Consider the following 23,499-nt stretch of genomic DNA (forward strand, 5'->3'; position numbering starts at 1 on the left):
GCCTCATGATGAGGAAAATAAGTCACTGCCATAGCAACGGAGCCCCAAGGAACACCTGCCAGGAAAAGGTTACACCAGGGAGATGGAAACCTGTTTAAAATACTCTCTCCAGTCACAGAGTAAGAAATGGTCACTGCGGAAAGTTAGAAAAGACAAGAATATACACATATATCTATATATGGAAGAATAAAAAAATAACCCCAATCATTGCATTCTGCAGATCTTACCTGAATGGTTTTTATTCTTCCCAAATCTTTCTTCCCTCAGTTATAGACTGAACTTTGTATGTTGAAACCCTGACCCCCAACTGGACTCTATTGGAGATAGGGTCTTCAGGGCAGTAATTAAGGTTAAATGAGGTCACAAGGATAGATCCCTAATCTGAGAAGATTGATATTCTTTTTTTTTTTTAATTTTTTTTAACGTTTATTTATTTTTGAGACAGAGAGAGACAGAGCATGAACGGGGGAGGGTCAGAGAGAGGGAGACACAGAATCCAAAACAGGCTCCAGGCTCTGAGCTGTCAGCACAGAGCCCAACGCGGGGCTTGAACTCACGGACCGTGAGATCATGACCTGAGCCGAAGTCGGCCGCTCAACCGACTGAGCCACCCAGGCGCCCCGAAGATTGATATTCTTACAAGAAAAGGAAAAGATGCCAAAGATCTCTTTCTCTCCACATGCGCATAGGGGAAAGACCACATGAAGACATAGAGAGATGGTGGCCATTCACAGACCAGGAAGAGAGCCTTCATCAGAAACCAACCTTGATGGCACCTTGATCTTGTAGCTCTGGCCTCCAGAATTGTGAAAAAACAAATCTCTGTAGTTTAAGCCACCCTACCTGGTGGCTTATTACCTGGTACTTTGTTATGGCAGGCCTAGGAAACTAATATACTGTGTGTGTGTGTGTGTGTGTGTGTGTGTGTGTGTGTGTGTGTAGATACTGATATCTTAACTATAGAGTCTAGACTTAGTCGTCTTGTTAAACTCACACAGCAATTAAAGTCAATGTCTTCTTATTTATCCCTCACGGTATTTCCCAGCCCCAAACAGAGTATGAAAAGGAAGCTCTAAGGTTCCATAACTAGCCCAAGACCACACAGCCAGGAATGGATGGAGCTTGGATGCAAATCAAGGCCTGTCTGATCTTTTCCCACTGCACTAGACAACCTTCATTCGAAATAATAAGGGATAACAGAAGAAAGAGTGTGTTCTAGCTGATTTGCGAATTTGCCAGTGTCACAAAGGGGGTTAGTGCTATAGGGAGACAAACAAAGGGTGGTCAGCGTCTTGAGTAGATATGAGAAATGAAGTCTTGACCATGGTAAACTGGACCTGGACAGGAGGTGCCCAGGGCACCTCAAATGGAAAGCCACCAAGTCAGAGGGGCCTGAATTCTACCAGGCATCCCAGGAAGTCATCAAAAGAACCATAAGTATGGGGCGCCTGGGTGGCTCAGTCAGTTAAGTGGCCAAATCTTGATTTCAGCTCAGGTCATGATCTCAGGGTCATGAGATTGAGCTTCAAGTCGGGCTCCGCATTGGGCATGGAGCCTGCGTAAGAGTCTCTCTCTCTTCCTCTGTCCCTCTTCCCTGCTCGCTCTGTCTCTAAGGAAAAAAAAAAAAGCCCCTTTCTGGAAGGGTAGATGATAACCACTTCCTGCCTTTTATAAGTGGGGTATGAGGGGATCACTTATTTTTTGTCCTTTGCCTATGGGGTATCTGGCTAGTCATGCAAGAAAATTGATCTGGCTCTCGCTGCACTGCCCCAGAAGTAGGAGCTTGGGCAAAGATGGATCAATGCATTCATTATGTACTATGAAGTATTTAAATAAGAAATCTGTCTCTAATCCAGAACACCATGTATGCATATATTCAGGATAAAACGAATAATGATCAAACATTTAAAATGCAACAGATAAGTCTAGAATGAACTGGAATATCTTGTTATGCCAGAAGATACAGAGTGATAAGAAAAATGATAAGGGCATGTATGTCATGGGGAAACAAGAGCTAGCTTGAAGGAACTCCCACTGGCCAAATCTGAAACCATGTGAATGCCAAAGTAATTCGGAACACTGATGAATTACAAACCATTGAAAAAAATAATAAGGAATCCATGAGTTCTTACCAATAAAACATAGAGAAAGAAAGGAGAGGCGGGAGGGAGGAAATAAATGGGAGGAGGAGAAGTGAGGGTTACACTTACAGCAGAATTCTGAGTGCCAACCCAGTGATGCGGGGCAGGGAGAGCTATAGTTAGAAAGTACCATTTTGCAACTATCACAGTAAAGACTGGTTCAGGCAAAAGTGAGCCATGAATGCGAAATATAGGAGGAAATTTTGATGAGGAGCAGGACAGTGGCACAATATTCAAGTGTTCATCCACAGACCATAAAGGAAAAAGAATAAATGTTATGTATATGTGTATCCCGATCCTGGACTGGCTCTTGTACTAAAAGAAAAAAAAAAAAAAATGCCATAAAAGACATTATTAGGTCAATTAGGAAACGGATCTGTCTGGAATGCAGGCAGATTAAAGTATGTTATCAGTGTAAATGTATGAAGTTCATAACTGTACTTTGGTTGAGTAAGACAATATTCTCATTCTTAGGAAATACAGACTGAAGTGTGTATTAACTTAGTCTGCTCAGGCTACTATAGCAAAATACCAGAAACTGGATGCCTTGAACAGCAGACATTTATTTCTCACAGTTCTGGAGGCTGGGTAGCCCAAGATTGAGGTACCAGCACATTTGGTTTCACAGTGAGAACCCACATTGTGGCTTGCAAATAGCTGCTTTTCTCCGTGTCCTCACCTGGTGGAATGAAAGTGAGCTCTGGTCTCTCTCTCTCCCTCCCTCTCTTTGTTCTTATCAGGACACTAATCCCATCATAGAGCCCCTACCCTCAAGACTTCATCTACATCCAGTCATCTCCCAAAAGCCCCACTGCCAAACACCATTGCACTGGAAGTCAGGGCTTCGACATATGAATTCAGGAGAGACACATTCAGTTCATAACATTCTGTCCCTGGATCCTCCAAAATCACATCCTTCCAACATGCAAAATACATTAACTCCACCCAACATCCCGGATGCCTCAACTCACACCAACATCAACTCTAAAGTCTAAAGTCCTACGTCTCATGTAAATGTCTAAATCACATAAGGGTGAGGTAGCTCATCCTGAAGCAAAACTCTTCCAGCTGTGAACCCATGAAACCAGAAAAGTTATGTCCTTCCAAAATACAATGGTGGGACAGCATAGGATGGACATTCCCATTCCCAAAGGGGGAAATCCAAAGGAAGGAAGAAAGAGGTAACAGGTCCCAAGGAAGGCCAAAACCTAGCAAAGTAAATCCCACTAGATGCAGAGGTTTGAGAAGAATCTTCTTTGGGGCTGGGCCTGGGTGGTTCAGTGGGTTAAGTGTCCGAATCTTGGTTTCAGCTCAGGTCATGATCTCACAGTTCATGGGTTTGAGTCCCGCATTGGGCTCTGTGCTCACAGTGCAGAGCCTGCTTGGGATTCTGTCTCCCCCTCTCTCTCTGCCCCTCCCTGCTCTCTCTCTCAAAAATAATTAAATAAACATTTTAAAAAATCCTCTTTGGTTCAATGTCATGCCTCATGGACCCACTGGGGCCAGTCAGGAGTCATACCCCCAAGGCTCTGAGTAGCTGTCATCTGGCCTAATAAAACCACAGCAATGCCCCCCTCCCACCTTTGAAACCAAGGACGCAGCCCTGATGATTTCTGAATCACCTTTGGGATCATGCTTTTCCTGCTGCAAGGCACAATGACAGTTTGCAGCCAAAGAGCTCTGTGGTCTGGTCCTGTAGTATCTAAGAAGCCCAGGAGCCTTCCTCCACTTCGTCCTGTATCCGTTTCCTTCAGCTCAAGCTGGCAGTGTTTCTGCTGAGGTGGCTGATTAGGTCTGTGGTTCACACCCTTGCTGATCTCTTTATCAAATGGTCTTGGGCCGCCCCTTGGTTTCCTCTTCAGAACAAGCTTTCTCATTTTTTTGCAGTATAGATAAGCCAAGAATTTTCCAAATCTTTAAGCTCTGTTTCCTTTTTGCTAAACAATTCCTTTTTAAATTCATTTTTCTCTACTCCTATCTCACTGAAAGCAGTCAGGAGAAACCAAGCTACTCCTTCAACATTTTGCTTAGAAATTACCTTAGATAAATATCCAATTTCTTTGCTCAAAAGTTCTACCTTCCACAAAACATTAGTACTCAGTCAAAATCTCTGCCACTTTATAATAAGGATCGCTTTTTCTCCACTGTTCAATAACATGTTCCTCATTTCCACCTGAGATCTCACCAGAATGGCCTTTATCATCCATATACCTGCCAGCATTCTGTTCACGATTATTTCCATAGTCTCTAGAAAGATAGAAGCTATCTCTCCAGCTCCCATCTTTTTTAACTTTTAATGTTTATTTTTGAGAGAGAGAGAGAGAGAGAGAGAGAGAACATGTGCACAAGTAGGGGAGGGGCAGAGAGCGAAGGAGACAGAGGATCCGAAGCAGGCTCTTCACTGACGGCAGTGAGCCTGATGTGAGTCTCAAACTCAGGAACCATGAGATCACAACCTGAGCCAAAATCAGATGCTCAACCAACTGAGCCACCCAGGCACCCTGGCTCTCCTCTTTTCGAGTCCTCACCAGAATGTCCCTTAGCATCTTTAGTTCTAGCATGCCCTCCAAATCTCCTCCAGCTTCTGTCAATTGCCTAGTTCTAAAGCCACTACACGTTGTTAGGATTTTCTTATAGCTGCACCCCACTTCTCAGTACCAACAAATCTTAGCTCAGGCTGCTATGACACAATACCATAGACTGGATGGCTTAAGCGACAGGCATTTACTTCTCATGGTTCTAGAGGCTGGGAAGTCCAAGGTCAAGGTGCCAGCAGATTTGGTTCCTGGTAGAGCTGCCCATCCTGGCTTGTAGACAGCCACCTTCCTCACATGGCAGATATATCACGGGGACCCACACTCAAGACCTCATCGAAATATATTTATCTCTAAAAGACCCCATCCCAAATACAATCACATTGAAGGTTAGAGCTTCAACAAATGAGTTGATATAGTGGGGGGGAGGGGCATAAACTTTCTGTCCTTAGGAATTAATGTCTACAATATATACAACTTACTCTCAAATGAAAACCTATTCTGAAGAATGAAAAGAGCAGATGATACAGCAATGGGGTAAAATGAAAAAGTAATAGGGTCTGGATAAAGGCTATACAGGCAATCTTGGTTTTGGTCATATTATTGCAACTTTGCTGAAAGTTTCAAGTATTTGCAAATACAAAGCTCAAAAAAATTTTTTAAAGGAATTTGGAGAAGTTTGGAGGCAGTCCACTGAAGGAGCAGAAGGTTCTCTGGACTATCCTTTACCCAACAAATATTTATTGCACACCAACTACATAATGGGCACTGGTCCAGGCATTTGGGTTTAAGAGTGAACCAAACAGACAACAAACACGCCTCCTCTTGGAGCCCATACGCCATGGTGGGAGAGCCAGGCAATAAATGAGATGGATAACCAGGATGATGGTAGAGATAGGCGTTGACTGGGAAGGTACCAGCAGGGAGCCAGGGAAGAGCCTGACCCAGCTGTGACGAGGCCTTCATCCTGCTCGGGTCTGCCATTACCCTATGTGGGTTGTGTGGACCACCTTTTCTTCCTGGGCCTTGGTCATCCTGTTTGGAAAATGAAATGACCCCACAAGATCGTGGGCTCCACAAACACAGGGAACACGTCTGTCTCTGTTTCACTGCTGTTGCGGGCTGCTGAATTCCAGCTCCCTTCACAGAGGCTGGCACAGAGCAGGTAATCAATGAGAATTTGTGGCATGAATTCGTGGCTAGTTGATCTCCAAAGTCCTTTTACGCCCTGTGAATTCCAATACAAAGGATGTCCTATCACATCAGACATCACACCGGATTCTGTAGACATTAAAAGGATAATGAGGGAATATTATGAACAACTTTAGGCCAATAAATTCAATAACTCAGAAGAAATGAACAAATGCCTTGAAAGACACAAACTACCAAAGCTCAGTCAAGAAGGAACAAGTAACACGATTAGCCCTAAGTCTATTAAAGAAATTGAATTTGTAGCTAAAAAAAACTTCCCACATGGTAAATTATAGGTCCAGATGGCTTTATTGGCAAAACCTACCAAAATTCAAAAAGAAAAAAAAAAAGAAAAAGAAGAATACTAGTTCTACACAAACTCTTCCAGAAAATTGGCAAATGAACCTCGATCCAAATCCCACCTCTAACGTTTCCTTTCTGCTCTCCCCTGAGCAACTCACTGAGACTCTTTGAGCCTTGGTGTCCCCACTGAAATGGCCTCACTGAAATGGTGCTGATACCAACCTGGGTCTGAAACAAGTATTGAACAAGTGGCACAGGCTATGGTCTCAGGATAAGCCCCTGTATGTGATCAGAGAATGTCCCAGTTGAAATCCAATCAGCACACATTCTGGCCATGCACGCGATGTAGGCTTTCTCTCCCCAGCCTGGAAGAACTTCGTAGGCAAACCTACCATAGCCTTAAATTAAAATATTTCCAGGATGGGGTTTACCTCTTCACTAATCATCTGGAAGAGATACCTAAGAAGGGGGCAGCCTCCCAGATCCAACAGACTTTGCAGGGCTCCTCTGTGCTCTCTCTTCTCGATCACTGCCGCCTACCAGTCTGGAGATCATACTTATTCTCTCCGAGGTCATACTCTCCAGCCCCAAAGTGGCCAGCATGGCCTGGAAATCCTGCTCTGTTCCTCTAGCTGGCCCCTTCTTCTGCTCTCCTCTTTGCTTTCTTTGCTTAAACCTCCTCTACGGAAATCCCTCTTCCCCTCAGCCTCCCTACAAAAAGCCTCCTTTTCTTTACATCCTCCTTTGCAGAGAAAAAAGAAGCCCTTTCGTCCTTCCACTATAAACCACCTCCAGCTACACTTTTCCTAGGCTTCTTCCCTTCTGACTCCATCCTATGGGGCTTGATCCTCAACTGGGCTTTGGATCAACTCCCTCCTCCCCATGATTTACTTACTATCGCCTCTCTTTACTATATTCACTTCCTCCCTCTATTAACTGGTTTCTCCTCACTGACTTAAAAACATTTTTTATTGTGGTAAAATACAACATAAAATGATCCATTTTAACCATTTTTAAGCGTACAGCACAGTGACATGAAGTCAATTCATGCTGTTACACAACCATCGCCACCCTCCATCTACACAACTTCCTCATCTTCCCAAACTGAAACTCTACACCCATTAAACAATAATTCCTCCTCCCCGCCCCAGGATCCAGAAACCACCGTCTACTTTCTGTCTCTATGAATTTGACTCCTCTAGGAACCTCATGTAAGCGTAACCACATAGCATGTGCCCTCTTGTGACTCTCTTCCCACTGTCTTTTAAACGTACTCCATTCTCTCCAATCTAAAGAATGAGAAGAACAGAAACTGGTCCTGGAGCCTTCGACCCTCTACAGCTATCGTCCTACTTCGCTTCTGCCCTTCAGAGCCAGCCTTCTTGAAAGAACTATCCACATTTGCCTTTCCCACTCACCCTTGACCCTATGCTCCAATGTGGTTTCTGGCTTCACCACTCTCCCCGACAGCTGCTGTTGAAGGTGCTGGGTGGCCTCACTTTTGCCAACGAGAGAAGAGTGCTTTTCAACCTTTACCTCTGTTGGCCTCAGCAGAGACAGTGCTGATTACCTCCTCTTTCTATTTTTGTTACCCAAAGCCCTGCGTAGAACTTCTGCCTACACCCTGTCCCTCATGCTCTCATCCGGCCCCGCTGTTTCATCGCCTCACAGATAAAGATGACTCGCAAATTCCCACGTCCGGCCCAGAGCCCTCCACTGAACTCCAGCCCCCTCTGTACAGCTGCCTGCTTGACATCTCTTCACAGGTATCTACCAGGTAGCTCTGATCAACCCTATCCAGAGCCACGGTTTCTATCCTACCCTCCTCTCTGACCCTAGCCCTCACAACCCAAAACGTCTTCAAGTTACTTACAATCCCTGTGACTTCCGGCCGGCCAGCCACACAAGCCCGGTACCACCTGCTGCCCCTCTCCCTTCACCCCTCACTAACACCTGTGGACCACAGATGCCAAATAGCTCTTGAACCTGTTCTGTTCCCACCCTCCCCCTCACTTCTACTCTGCGGCAACTACCGGCATTTCATTAACTGTGGCGAACTGTGCCTCCTAACTGTGCCTCTCTCCACGTGCTGCAGGGCCTCTGCTCAGATGGATGCCGGCGACGTTTGCCAAGTGTAAGTCTGGTCATGCCACCGAGGATACTCCTGACCACAGCGCCTTGGCTCAGAGCACCCTTACCTTCAGCCTCAGCGCTCACCACACCCCCATGCGCATTACTCCCTCCCCGGTCCCTCGCCTTCCCCTGCCCCCTTCCACACATGGCCTTACCCAGGCTGTTGCCTCTTCGTGAGAGGCCCCAGCCCTTCTCATCCTCTACACCTACACAGCTGTGTCACCTCCTCGCAACTCCTGATAGCCCTGATCAGGGAAAATTTCCCTCTGTGGGCCCTGGTAGCACTTTGATCCTGTCCTCTGCAGTTCTCTGTAGCAACTTTCTATGTCCCTGCATGATGATTGTATCTGTAGGCAGCACATGAAAGGGCCCAGTGTATCCCCCAAGCCCATCTCAGTGTCTGCCCACGTAAACGTAAGAGTGGCCATCATCCATCGATGTATGTGCCAGGTACGAGGCACTCGGCATGGTCTTCTGGCTTATTCCCCATAACGACCTTGTGCTGTGAGGAAGGTACTATTATCCTCCCCTCTCCACAGAGGAACAGACGGAGGAGGCTTAAGTAACTTCCACATGATCATTTAGCCACTAAGAAGCAGAGCGGGTTTCAACCCTAGGCAGCTTTACATACCGCCTCCTACCTTCCACTCAGTACTGCCGATAGTTGTGAAAGGGGACGATGGGAGGGAGAGAAGGAAGCAGAATAAACATCTCTCCTGGATATTCAGGAACCATCTTACATAGAAGAACAGGTTAAGCCTTAGCACTTCCTGAGGTGCCCTCCAGCTCCAGGATTTCTTGGACTGGGTTACAAGAAGGAAAAGGAGAAAGAAGGAAAATCTCGTCCCAACTCCTCTGCCTGATTTCCTAGATTTGGTAGGGTCCAAGCAGCCAGGAAGTTCTAGCCTCATCTCCCTCTACAGGGCAACACAAATCCATACCCCACCCCCACGATAGCCAGATCTGTCTGAATGTCTCCTTCATTTTCTATCGGCATCTCTGTCCTGCCGATACCACTTTTTAGAATGCCTCCCTATCACTATTTCTCCAAATCCTGCCCATCTTTCAAAGTCTAGCTCTGATGCCATGTGCTTCAGGAAGCCCCTTGCTGACCATTCTATTTTTTTTTTAATCTGCCCTCTTATAGTTTACAACAAAAGTAGACTCGAACCCAAAGTATAAGGTTAAATAATAAATAGGAACTGAAAGCACTTAGAGTCTACCGAGGATAGAACAGTGACAGAAAGTGACATCATCATCAAGGGATTTGAGTAAGAATGGAAAACAAGATGGCACCCACTTGCAAAGAAGTTCAGTTCATCAATCCTAGTTCCCTCATAAAAAGGTTCCTAGGAGTGTGGGCCTCAAATGGAAAGTGGGCCGTGTAGGAGGCAGCTTCTGCCCAGCTGGGGAGTTCCTCAAGGGCAGGCAGTGAAGAGATCACTGTCTGAGAAAAACAGAAGTGGAGCCCTGGCAGAGGAGTGGAGAAATGCAGGCCTCCTGCAACACTGCAGAAAGGGCATGATGATCACCCCAGAATGCACTCCATGCCCACGGAGTCCCAGGCAACGGACAGAGTCTAAACACTGACGTAAAACAGCCAAAGTCTGTGTGTTTACTCAGAGAACAGAAAACACTGACGGTCATGAGTGAGGTGAATGGGTGTCCAGACGCCTCATGCTAGTTTTGATACTCATGTCTTCCAGTTTTTTGGGGTTTTTTGAAACCACTAATTAAAATCTATTAACAGAACTCTGTGGCAAGAGTATGTCTCCAGTTTCTATTCGTTTTGAGAAATCAGCATATGCTACCTGGAAATACTTCAGGAAGCCAATTATCTAGGGGAATTCATGAGGTAATACATGAATTCTAATGCCATATAACACATAATCATGTGGTGATGGTGTCTTTCAATATTTGTAGACTATTTTACAGCTTATGAAACATGTCCACATTCTTGCTTCACTTACTTTTCACAGCAGCCCTCACTGTCTGATATTCTCTGCTACGTTGTCCCTCATGCAAAACTCCGGATATAACCTAGCAGCTATGGGGACTGCATAACTCTGTTTTCTCCGGGCACTGGACACCTCCGTTAATACAAACTAATGCCCCGGGAGCTTTTTCACGAACACATCACCAGGTTGGGTCTTGGGATCACTGTCTTCTCCTTCTCCAGTGAGGAATCCAGGACTCAGGAAGGTCATGGGACTTAATTCATTTGGCATCTTGGATGTGCTCCTAGCAGATGGGTTCTACGTTGGAGCCCATCCTGTGGTCCTTCCCTCACTCCAGAGCTGCACAGAAGAAATTTTACCTGAGAATTCATCAGGCGAATAGTGGTTTTCGTGCCCACATCTTGTTGGAAATTGGCTGTGGGCGCCCCATTAAATCTCAGGACTGCGTCATGATCATCTATAAACCACAAGGAAACAGAAAAGAGGTGATGAGCACCAGCAACATGAAGACACAGAGAATGGTCTGGAGGGAGAGAGGGCAGGAGGAAGGGGAGGGGTGAGAGAATAACACTGCCCAATCTTTATCCCATCAGGACACACAGGGGGAAAGGGTCACATGCGTATGGGGCAATCAGGTACAGTTTGCAGACGGAGAGGACCACCTGTCCGCCCGGCCACAGAGAAAGCTAAGGAGGCTCATATTGCGGCATCCCTGAAATCCACTCAATGGTTCCAGTGTGCCTGGGCACAACAGAAAAGTGAACAGGGCCAGTGTGCTACCGAAAGTACAATCACTGTTCCAGCTACCAAAGGAGCAAACCAAATAATCTTTTGGTATTACCAGTAGGTCATACTTCTCAATCCCTGTCAGAAAAACAAAGACTCTACCGTAATCTCAGGATAACCCACGAGTGCAAAGTCCCCGTAGCACTCTGAAAAGCTTGCAGTGCTCAGGGAATTGGAAGCATTTATTATGGCACCCAAGACACCTCCCTAAGTGCTCCATTAGGAACCTGAGGCCCAAAGAAGGGTCACAAACCTGGGTGGTGGCAGAGACGGAACAGCAGGTCGTAGATCTAAACTGAACCCCACATTTTCTATTTAAAAAGAAAACCTCTTTGGGGTACCTGGGTGGCTCAGTTGGTTGAGCATCCAACTCTTAGTTTCGACTCAGGTCATGATCTCACGGTTCATGAGATCGAGCCTCGTGTCTGAGATCGAGCTCTGTGTCATCAGGCTCTGTGCTAACAGCACAGAACCTGTTTGGGATTCTCTCTCTCCCTCTCTCTGCCCCTCCCCCATGCTCGCACATGCATTTGCTGTCTGTCTCTCTCAAAATAAACAAATAAACTTTAAAAATACTAAAATAAATGAAAAAAAAAAAGCCTCTTTGTCAGAAGCAATGTCTTAAATCCAGGCAAGATCAAACAGGACATGTTTTTAAAAATCCATTCACTCCCTGTCTCTAGTTCCCTGTCCTTGTAGCTGTTTCAGCAGAGCTTGGAAGACCTGGAGAAGTTTCTCTACATGGCACTGACCGATCTCATGGAGGAGAGAACTAATGACGTTTAAGATCTATCCCAACCCTGAGCCAACCTCCTATGAGCTCATCCCATTTTACTTGATCAAGCAAGTTTGGGGTTCACCCGTAAAATCTGCACAGGGTTTGGAGGTCAGCCCAATTCTCTGCTGTTGCATTTCCCTCCTTGTGGGAAATTTATTTGGGGTGGTTCGTCATCCACAGAGGTGGCATCGAAAGGTGGAGGGGGTCGGGACAATACAAGACGATCCGAAAAAAGAATACCCATAGAGTTAAGGGATGAAATCCTCCCTCTTTATTTCAATTCTAATCTAGGTCTTAAGCCTCAGGGGTCTAGACATCTCAGCCACAAAAACAACCTGATCTTAATCCTAGGACAAATTTTATCAAAATGGGCTTGGAAGTTACATGACATGTCCATAGTCTGCACTTTATCAGCTTACAGGGCAGTCATACTGAACTGCAAATAGGGCAGAAGGCGTATCTTTACACAACTCAGATTGCAACACATTTGGCAGAACTGGTCACTGGCTTCAAAAGTGACCGGCGGTAATCACACCAGAAACGTAGATGCATCAGGAACTTGACTTAGTCAGCTCCCCCATTTCACAGGCGAGCAAACGACTAATCTGAGCACCCCAGTACCAAAAAAATGACAAACTCAGATGGAGTAACTGAGAATTGAATAAAAGGACTATTTCCAAAGTTCTGGGTAGAATTTACTTTTTTTTTTAAGTTTCGTTATTTATTTTTGAGAGAGACAGAGACAGCACGAGTGGGGGAGGAGCAGAGAAAGAGAGGGAGACTGAGAATTCGGAGCAGGCTCCGCGCTGTCCGCACAGAGTCCGACAGGGGGCTCGAACTCACCAACCCGTGAGATCATGACCGGAGCCAAAACCAAGAGTCAGATGCTTAACTGACTGAGCCACCCAGGCACCCGGCAGGTAGAAGTTAAAGAAATCAACAAGGAATGGGCGAAACCCCAGGGATGGCCACAGTGGGAGCCATTCCTACCCTTGCACCTAACGTGGCAAGCAGAGCAGAGGCCCTGAACTGAAGAAGGCCACCTGTCGGGACTGGTGGCTATTAGGGGAATACAGCTACTGCTAATGTCTAGGCAGTGAGAAGGGAATCGATTCCTCAACCTCTCTCTCCTCCTTGCCTCTGATTTCTCGGCCTGAGGGTAAAGAGAGAGAGCAGGGCTCAGAGACAGAGAGGGCTGCTTGAAAGGAGCTGAACTTTTAGTCGGGGAGAGAAGCAGTCTGTGGTTATTCTGCACGGATAGAGCTGGGGGCAGGGGGCGGGGGGGACAGGCACTCCGACTTCACTCTCTCCCTTCTCAGTTTTACAGCAGCACTTGTATTGTCCAGTCCCAAATAAAAGCCAGAGGAGAAGGAAGCCCAGCTGACATGGTCCCAAATGTAAATTCCCAGGGCACAGAGTCAGACAGGAAAAGGAAGAGAGTGGGTCTGGAGGGCTAAATGGAGAACACCCAGCACCAGAGGCTTAGGATACATCCTTGGTATTGACCATCAGGAAACAACATGTTTTTATTCATTCAACAAATACTGACTAAGCACCTACTTCTGTCGGGCACAGTTCTAGGTGCTAGAGACAATGGCCGTGAGCAAGAAAGATAAGAAGGTCCTTGCCCTTAGACCTTAGATCTTGTAATCTACTGCAAGGAGGAAACCAATAAATGAGCCCAGCAACCTCTACTCAAGATAATTACAGACTGAGATTAATACTATGGCACAGATAAAGTGAGCTGTGTAAGAGGGGCCCTGAAGGGATCTCCTTTGTATGGTGTGATGATTTGGGACATGCTGCTGCCATCCAAAGGGAGGCCAGGCACAAGAAGGGTTTAGGGAAGTATATTTCAGCCAGAGGGTGCAGCACTGTGGGGACCCTAAGGAGAGTAAGGACTTGTCTGGAGACGAGTGAGGTGAGAGAAAGAAAAGATGCGTTAAAGAAGCTGGCAGGAACCCGGCCACACAGGCTGTGGAGGCCACAGGTATGAAGTCTGGATTTTATTCTAAGGAAGAAAAAAAAAATCAATCAAAGAAGAAAACTTTAAAACAGGCCACTAAATTGGGCTCATAAAGAAAGAGGACAGCATCCTCGTTTGCCAAAACAGTGCTTGGCTAGTGAAGGCGAAAAAGTTCTGAAATCAAATAGGCCTCCAGGAAGTCGCCAGGAAAAATCCACAGCTACTGGGAGCCCAGCAAATGAGCCCTGCAAGGGGAAGGCTGCAGAAAACAGGGGCCACCACTTCTGTTTAACTTAGAATGAGAGAAAGAGAGGGACACAAATTAGAAAATGAAGAAATAAATGCACCACCATATGCTCAGGATATAACTGCATGCCAAGAATATTCAACAGAATCAGCTCATTAGTAAATTCATCAATACACCAAAATCTACTGCCTCCAGGTATAGTAACTCTAAATAGCTGGAAATAATAATGAAAGAAATTTTATCATAGTTTAGACCAACCTCTTTGCGTATTTTCAAATGAGCTTAATAAATCATGTAAGCATATTTGGAAGGCTGAATTCTGGTTCTGGTCAGGAAAACTAGATATAATACACATCAGGGCGAGGAAATTATGGCCTGAAGGCCAAAACTGGCCCATTCTCTGTTTTGCAAATAAAGTTTTATTGGAACATAATGAGGTTCATTCATTTACTACTGTCTAGTTTGCTTTTCCACTACAACCGCAGAGTTGAGTAGCTGTGAGAGACACTCTATGGCCTCAAAACCAAAAATATTTGCTGTCCAGCCCTTCATGGGAAATGTCTGCCGATCCCTGATACAAACAATCATACCTTCTGAGCTACACAATCCAGGGATGTCTTCTCAGTCCTCACTCTGCACAAGAACTCCATCTGCCCAGAATCTGCCCAAACTCCACTCCCCTTGCCTTGCATATGACACACATCCAGTTCTCCCTGTTCCTTCTCACTGGCCTTCTGAATGTCTCTGCCTTCCCTGTTCTTTCTCCACCTCTTAATGTTTATTTATTTTTGAGAGCGAGAGAGACAGAGTGTGAGCAGGGGAGGGGCACAGAGAGAGGGAGACCCAGAATCTGAAGCGGGCTCCAGGCTCTGAGCTGTCAGCACAAAGCCCGACGCAGGGCTCGAACTCACAAACCACGAGATCATGACCTGAGCTGAAGTCGGACGCTCAACCGACTGAGCCACCCAGGCGCCCCTCTCCATCTCTTGAATGTATACTTTCTCTAGGTTTTCTCCTCAGCCCTCTCCTGGACTAAACTATCACCTCAGCACAAAGGACTCCTTAATCTGATCTCCCACCCTGACCCTTCCCCGGAATCAAATACCGAATCACATAGGTATCTACCCAGGGAATTGACAAACACATCAGACTCAGCATTTCCAAGACAGCACCTGTCTTCCTCTAGAAGCAGGCTCCCCTGTGATAGGAGACAGCCTGCTCCCAGGCTAGAAACTCTGGCTCCTGCTGATCACTCAAGGTCATTTCTAGTTAGACACCAGTTTCTGCCTCTTCTCAAATCAGACCCACCACCACGATCACCACTCAGACAATGCTGGCACTTCTCCCCCGGAAGTTCTCAACTAGAATGCCCTTCTATGGGAGAGCAAGTAAGTGAGAATATGAAAGGATTTTTTTTTAAGCTGATAAGGGATTCATCACATCAAAATTTTTATTTTATGTTTTATTTGAGAGAGAGAGAGAGTGAGTGAGCGGGAGAGGGGCAGAGAGAGAGAATCTCAAGCAGGTTCCATGTTGAGCATGGAGCCCGATGTGGGGCTCAATCCCACGACCCTGGAACCTGAGAGTTGGACAGTCAACCGACTGAGCTATCCAGGCACCCTGCTGTCTCTGTTTTAAATATTGCTATTCTGCAGAAGATCTTGTTAGAAAAGTGAGTCCTGTCACTACCAATAAGCACAACACTATAATGGAGATTTAAAAATAATAGAAGCGGGGCGCCTGGGTGGCGCAGTCGGTTAAGCATCCGGCTTCAGCCAGGTCACGATCTCGCGGTCCGTGAGTTCAAGCCCCGCGTCAGGCTCTGGGCTGATGGCTCAGAGCCTGGAGCCTGTTTCCGATTCTGTGTCTCCCTCTCTCTCTGCCCCTCCCCCGTTCATGCTCTGTCTCTCTCTGTCCCAAAAATAAATAAACGTTGAAAAAAATATATATATAAAAAAAAATAAAAATAATAGAAGCACTGATTCCTACTGTATCTTCAGGTCCTGAGATTCTGTAATTTTACTGATTACATGAGGACTAATTGTCTCTTTTGGCCTCACCTACCTGAATAATTTTCAGCCTTTCTGTTTGAAAACCATTACCGGAGTAGGAATTCTTAACCTGGGGACTGTGGACCAACTTCAGGGGATTCATGAATCCCTAAAATCATGTGCAAAATACCTGTGGGTTAGGTGTGTGTGTGTGTGTGTGTGTGTGTGTGTGTGTGCGTGTGCGTATTAAATCAGTCTACGTGTTTTTCCAGAGAGAAAGTCCATAGCTTCCAGCCAATTATTCTTAGAGGTCTCTGTGACCCCACAAGGTTAAAAGTCAGAATCTATCAATTTGCTTTTTTACGAAATCCTTCACAGTTAATAAAGATGGAAAGCCTGTCCATATTTATAAACATGTGTGCAACACAAAGAAATGCAGTTGCTTTAGGCTCCTTAGTTCCCTTATTTTGAGAGAATGTGCTTTCCATCCTTGTGAAATGAATCAGGCTAAAGAAAGCAAAGCACAGGAAGCCTTCCTCTTCTGTCAGGCTCTGGAAGGTCCTGGAGCAGGTGAGGTCATATGTCTCCTTTTTTATTCCCTGCACATAACTGCCAGGAAAAATGGTCTGAAAGGCTCTCAAAGGAAGAAAAGTAAACCCAAATGGGATTCTCTGCAGCAGAAAGAAGTGGTGAGATCACATTTTGTGCTTCCCCAAATAGTCAGTACTTCCTAATAAAAGCTGCCAAGGTGACTGGCCCCACCCCCACTTCTGCTTTTGCCTTTCTGGTTTCTTTGGGGCTGTGTTTTCTAAAAACTCAGTGTGGAGGTTTTTTGTTCATCCATAATGGATCCTTTCCTTCATCCTTTCTTCCTTCCTGATTTTTGCTCTGTAGTGGTCATGTTTAGAATATCCCAGGTGCTAGCTGATGCTCTTTTTCACGTGAAATCATCATTGTCTGCCGGGGCAGAATTGCGCTGCGGTTTCAGGGAGAGTCCGATACTTCTATGAACTGGAACCGCCTGTATTTTTATGCACTCCATACAAGTTTGGAGTGATTTGCATAAACGTGAGAATAACCTTTTTCTATAGACCAGAGTTATAGTTTCAAGTGTATATTTCCCTGGAAAAACTTTGATCTTGAGACGTAACAAAAATTGCACGTTGGACTTCAAATGTTCTGCTTTTTAATAGGGCATCTCCTCTGGGCATTTAGCCTAACAAATGTTTTAAGGAATTCATTCATTCTTTACAAACTTTTTTTAAGTTTATTTTTTTTATCTTGAGAGAGAGAGCAGGAAGGCTGAGAGGGAGAGAGAGAGAATCCCAGGCAGGCTCAGCACTGTCAGCACCGACCCCGACGCGGGGCTCGATCTCAAGAACTGTGAGATCATGACCTGAGCCGAAATCAAGAGTCGGATGCTTGACTGAGCCACCCGGGCGTCCCTCATTCATTCTTTTATTCCTTCACGGATCTATCAACAACACAGAGCAGGAGCTTAGAATACAGAGGGGAAAGAGAGGGGGTAGGCCTTTTGCTGAAGGCCTGGGAGCATCAGGCAGCATGCCTCGCCCATAGCCTTCCCACTCTACCTGGAATCTGTCTAGCTATTTCTCCACTATTGAACATATTGGATGGTTTCAAATGATTTGCTCTTACACACTGCACCACTAATAGGGGTTTTGGGCGGATAACTTAAGTGACTAGAGGGGAAATATCCACAGCAGTGGGTCCAGAAGACCAAACAAAGTAAGGTAAGTTTCATGGCTCCTTTTGTGTCCTTGTAAAACTGTTTGCCCGAGGGATTGTGATAATGTGCCGTGTCTCCAGCCTCAAACCTCAAACCAGCCAATGGTGGGCACAGTAATTCTCAAATAATTTTGATACACATATATGTAAGGTCTCTTAGATTTGTTTGCATTTTCATTTGAAGCAATAGCATACTTCTAAAACATTATAACCAACAGGGATCACGCTTACTGTGCACCTGCTGTGTGCCCAGCGTGCCTTGCTTTTTAATCCTCCCAGTAATCCCGTGACGTCGGGACAATTACTGTTCCCATTCAACTGATGAGCTAAGTATTGGGGCTCAGAGATTACACAACTGATAAACAATGCACTGTCATTACAAACCGGGTCCTTTGACTCAAAGGCCTGGACACTCATCCTCTCTGCTCTTGCACCTATAGTGGTCATAGCTTTATAATAAAATTTGGCAGGGGCACCTGGGTGCCTCAGTAGGTTGAGTGTTTGGCTCAGGTCATGATCCCAGGGTTGTGGGATCGAGCCCTGCGTTGGGCTCAGCACTGAGCGCAGAGCCTGCTTAAGATTTTCTCTCTTTCCCTCAGCTCCTCCCTCCCCCCTGCTCATGCTCTCTCTCTAAAGTGAAATTAATCCATTAATTAGTAAAAAAGAGACAAGCAAAGCTGTTCTCGTTGATAAAGTTGCTGGCAGCCTGGATCCCCACCCTTTCAGCTGCCCTATGGTACCTCTGACTCATACAAGAAGGCTGAAAAACACTGTCGTGGGCCCACTCTGCCAGTCCACAGAGCCACACGTGGGCCCCTCCTCTCCAGTCCCGCCCACATGCCCAGCTCCACGGGGGCACTGGCTGCTCAGCTCACCTTAACACCCCAGAACCCACCTATTTCTCGTCCGAGCTGGGAGGACTTCAGAGATCCTGCCGATGAGACCACAGCACACGTGCCCCACGGCCCAGCTTTGGTCCTAATGTTCTCCTTGGGCAGGAAGCCTTCCCACTCGGAGGTGTTGAAGGGAAAATCTGTGACCTCTACCATGGAGACGTTCACACGTTCCCGGAGGTGGCAGTGCAGGGCCTCGGCACTCAACTTGACCCCCGGCCCTGGCCCCTTATAGGACACTTTATACTTGTTCATATTCAGGTAGTTCCTCCAGATCTTCTGCAGCCTGGGAATGAGGTTTTTGGAAGAGCTGTCCTTGTTCCACACCTGGAAGGAGGCCTCCGGCTTGGCCTTGGCTGGGCCCCGGGGGCTGCTGAGGGCCTGGCTGCCCCTGTGGGGGTCCTGGGTGCTGCTTGAAGTCTCAGCCTGTGTCTCCAGACCTCTCAACACCTGGAAATCCTTGCTTTGCAACTTAAGGGAATCATAGTAAGTCCCTTTCTTCTTCTCCTTCCACACACAGATGATTGCAAACAGCAGAAAGGCCAGCACACAGCAGCTGAACTTTTTCTTCAAGTTGGCGTGAATCATAATGAAAGATGTGCTCAAGGTAGCCACTCTGTTCTGAGCAGGAAACAGGCCTAAAAGAGGTAAGACGAAGCAAAAATTTTGTTTAGGTACACAAACCTTTGTTTAGGTAAAACGAAACCTAAAAGTAGTGACAGGTAAGAGGTGGGACGATGAGCCAGGTAGCAGATTCAGGGTGAGGAGACTCATTTCCAACCTTGGTCCACTTCCCACCAGGCCCGCGGCCCACAGCAGCTTGAAGTCTGCATTCGGCCTCGGTTTGGGCTCTGAATGTAGACAAGCAGTCCTCAGACACCCCTTGTTCTTCTCTGAACCACGTCCTGTATTCTCCGACCACTCCTTCGTACGCCCTAAGTCTTGGTCTTGCGTTGTCTTAGCCTAGCTCCCTGACTATACTCTCGAGCTAGGTGAGGTCAGCAACCATATCTTACACATCGTTGGGTTCCTAGGGCCTTACATGGTCTGTCAGGTGGAGGCACGCATGCTTGAAAAACTAGCAGAAAGAAGGAAGAGCAGGATAACTGGTCTACATCACAAGAGTCCGAACTCCCTGAAATCCTAAGGGGCCCAGCATCCTTTTTAAAATTGCCAGAAAGAGGGGCACCTGGGTGGCTCAGTCAGTTAAGTGTCTGACTCCTCATTCGGGCTTAGGTCATGATCTCACGGTTTGTGAGTTTGAGCCCCAGGTCGGGCTCTGCACTTATGGTGCGGAGCCTGCTTGGGATTCTCCCTCTCTTTCTTTTTCTCCCTCTGCCTCTCTCTCTCTCTCAAAATAAATAAATAAACTTTAAAAACCAATTGCCAGAAAGAGACCTCGGTCCACAGACAGGGGCTGTGACAGACAGACCTGGGTGTGGCGCATCTCTCTAAGGGCTTGGGTGTTGGACTCCTACATGAGAAGACCACCGATGGTTAGCTTACAACATGACATCCAGTTTCGTGGCGTGCCCTGCAAGAGTGCTATCAGGTGGCAGGATGCTGACCCCTCTCATGGTAAAGCGGAGGAAATCTTGGTAAGACAGCACACACGTGACCAACTCAGGAGATAAAAACAAAGACGCAGGAAGCACCTAAGATGGTATTTCATCTAATTTCACCATAAACCAGGGCCCCTGTGATGCACAACCCCAGCCAGTACCACGTGCACAAGTGTCTAATAGGAAGGGCGTCTCCTGAGCCGTGCAGAAAGGCCCTGACCATCATTAGCCATGAAGGTGTTAGAGTCTCCATATTCATAGGTTAGCAACCCGAAGCTCTGAGAGGTTAAGAGAAGTGGCTAGGGTCACAAAGCTGAGTAAATGGTAGCATCGAAGTTCAAATCCAAGTGCACCAGGGTCCATAATCCATGTCTCTTTCACTATAAACCTGCACTAAACTGTTGCAAGTTCTGGAATGTGGATTTTATTACACGCATAGAGCCTAATGTGCCCCCTTACATCTGGGTAAAGACCTACTTGGCTTTCCCGGAATTAATTGTGTAACTAGATGGCAAATGGAAGTACTTTGAACTCAAACAATGACCTGTATCTTTTGGAAAACATTAAATTCTCTCCTAAATAACTGGGTTTATTTACCATAATGAGTCTAAGCAATCACCTCTGGGGTTCTGCTAACCCACTAGAGATCCATAGTTCCTTCCCATGGAACCCACAGCTAAGGATATCTGGCCCAAGACATAGGAGTACTGGACTAGGTATTCACAAAACCTGGCTTCTCTCTCCGTTCTTGATGACTTTGGGCAAGTCACTAAACCTGTCGGCACCTAGGTTTACGTAGAGTAATCCCTCTCTTATGCACAGACTACTAGGAGGACCAGAAAAAAATGGTGTTTGAACCAAGTCATTGTAAAGGCATAGGAAGTGTTCTGAACAGACCAGAGAGCAGCCCCTTGGCTCAGGGCCATGCGGACGCCATGTGCGACAGGGAGAAATGGCAGAGTGGAACACCTGACTTTCAGGTCCTCATCTGAGACTCTTCAATGTAAGTGGCTTCCAGACTGTTCCTGGAACCCATGGGAAGTACCGTAGGAACCAGTGGCTCTGGGGAGAGTGGGCTCTCGCCTTGGGCTGCAGAAGTTTTGGAAGTGACGAAATGTACAAAGGGAGAAAAATTCAAACCTATGATCATGAAATCGGGGAGGGGCCTTGTTACATGTCAGAAAATTAAGGAATTCAATTTCCTCAGACACTCAGCCCAGCTAATCACGTGACTACAATAGCTAAAGAACTCCAGAAGGGAAAGGAGCATCTAAAAAGCGCCTCCAGTATGGTATGGTAGGCACTTTAGCTGCAATGTCTAATTTATTTCTTTTAATGTTTATTTATTTTTGAGAGAGAGAGAAAGAGAGAGAGAGAGAGAGCGGGGAAGGGGCAGAGAGAGAGGGGGACAGAGGATCCGATGTGGGTTCTGCACTGACAGCAGTGAGCCCAATGCGGGGCTCAAACTCAAGAACCTTAAGATCATTACCTGAGCCAAAGTCAGACACTTAACTGATGGAGCCACCCAGGCACCCCTGCAATGTCTAATTTTATCTTTACTATAACACCATGAGATAGATATTCACAGCCCCATCTGAGAAAATGAAAACACTGATGCTTAGCAAAGTTACGGGGCTTCTCCAAAGTCAACCAGTAGTCAGTGCCTGAACCAGGATCTATCTGACTCTAAAAGTTTATGGTCTTTGCACTAAAAGACAGACATCTGTGTTGAAAAACAATGAAATGTCAGTGTTGACCAAACTCAGAAATCAGGGTCTCAGAAATCAGAACTCAGAAATCAGGGTCCCTAGAGGGACAACTTAACCCACAATCACAGGAAAAAACCACCTTTGCCATCTGCAATGTCCCAGCCCTGACCAGTGTGCACTGTTTTACCCTCAGGCAGCCCCTTCACAAAAATTAGGCTTATAAGATCCACAATAACCCTGTCAGGTAAGCACAGGAAATCATATTAGCTCCATTTATAATTGAAAGAACTGATGTTATAGGAAGGAAGGGAGGGAGGGAGGGAGGGAAAGGGAAGGAAAGCGAAAGGGAAAGGGAAAGGGAAGGGGAAGGGAAAGGGGAAGGGAAGGAGGAAGGAAGGAAGGAAGGAAGGAAGGAAGGAAGGAAGGAAGGAAGGAAGAAGGGAGGGAGGGAAAGGGGAGGGAGGGAAAGGGAAGGGAAAGGGAAAGGGGAAGGGAAAGGGAAAGGGAAAAGGTAAGGGGAAGGGGAAGGGGAGAGGAGAGAAGGGAAGGGAAGGGAAGGGAAGGAGGAAGGAAGGAAGGAAGGAAGGAAGGAAGGAAGGAAGGAAGGAGGGAAAGGGAAAGGGAAAGGGAAGGGGAAGGGGAAAGGAGAAGGGGAAGGGAAAGGGGAAGGGAAGGGAAGGGAAGGGAAGGGAAGGAGGAAGGAAGGAAGAAAGCAGGGAGGGAGGGAATGGGAAGGGAAAGGGGAAGGAAGGAAGGAAGGAAGGAAGGAAGGAAGGAAGGAAGGAAGGAAGGAAGAAGGAAGGAAGAAGGGAGGGGAAGGGGAGGGGGGGGGGGGAGGGAGGGAAGGAAGAATTTCCAAAGTTGCATGTGTGACTAGAAAGCAGTGCAGTACGTTGGGACTTAACTCTTCTATGTATGAGTGAAATGAAACACGAGGTAGGGAGGTAGGACCTGATTCACTATCTAGGAGCTGAGGCTTGGAAGGAGCTGGTGGTCACCTTCTGGCCATCACCTACTGTCCCAAGGTTGAGGGTCTCAAAAAAGAAGACTTCCTCCAAAAAGCCGGGCACAACAGTCCTGCCACTTTAAGACAGCCTCAGCCTTTAGGGTCATGGCCCCAGTGCACTCATTGGAAAGCTTACCTCAGGGCTCCCCAGGGCTCCTAATACCACCCTCTGTTCAGGCTCCAAGTCCAAAAACTGGCTGGAGTTTCTGGTCATGAACACAGAGTATTTCAAGACCCTTTTTCCTCTCTCCTGCTGTTCTGAAGAGACAGGGACTAAAGCAGTTCCATCTAAGCAGCCCAAACTGAAGGAAAGGAGTAGTAAAATTTTCTCCCCTGTTTCTCTGGGGAAACACACCAAGCTTTGGATTTTCCAGAGGTCTTAGCCCCTGGGCCTTTGCACTGCCATAGTCTCCTGCTTGTCCACTTGCCCGTCAACCAGACAGAGTTACCTTTCTGCTTCTGCCCTCCCATGGAACCCCCTCGGGTTTATATCAGGTGCTAAGCAATGCTCGCTTTTCCTGCTGACCCCTGCTAGAGGGGAACCCCTCCTGG

The 23,499-nt window shown here is 46.6% G+C and overlaps 1 protein-coding gene across 6 annotated transcripts in view; it reads right to left on the reverse strand.

The window, feature by feature from the left end:
- ST6GAL1 (ST6 beta-galactoside alpha-2,6-sialyltransferase 1) overlaps nt 1-23,499 on the reverse strand; it is a 120,239-nt gene that overhangs the window by 10,289 nt on the left and 86,451 nt on the right. For all 6 annotated transcript variants that reach the window (XM_045502642.1, XM_045502639.1, XM_045502640.1 and 3 more), the window contains 2 exons: nt 18,673-19,308; nt 10,620-10,717 (listed from right to left, as the gene is read on the reverse strand). In XM_045502642.1, coding sequence (XP_045358598.1) covers nt 10,620-10,717; nt 18,673-19,258 — 684 coding nt within the window. In that variant the 5' untranslated portion in view covers nt 19,259-19,308. The remainder of the gene's footprint in view (nt 1-10,619; nt 10,718-18,672; nt 19,309-23,499) is intronic.

This window comes from Leopardus geoffroyi, chromosome C2 (assembly GCF_018350155.1).
Source record: "Leopardus geoffroyi isolate Oge1 chromosome C2, O.geoffroyi_Oge1_pat1.0, whole genome shotgun sequence".
Classification (NCBI taxonomy): domain Eukaryota; kingdom Metazoa; phylum Chordata; class Mammalia; order Carnivora; family Felidae; genus Leopardus; species Leopardus geoffroyi.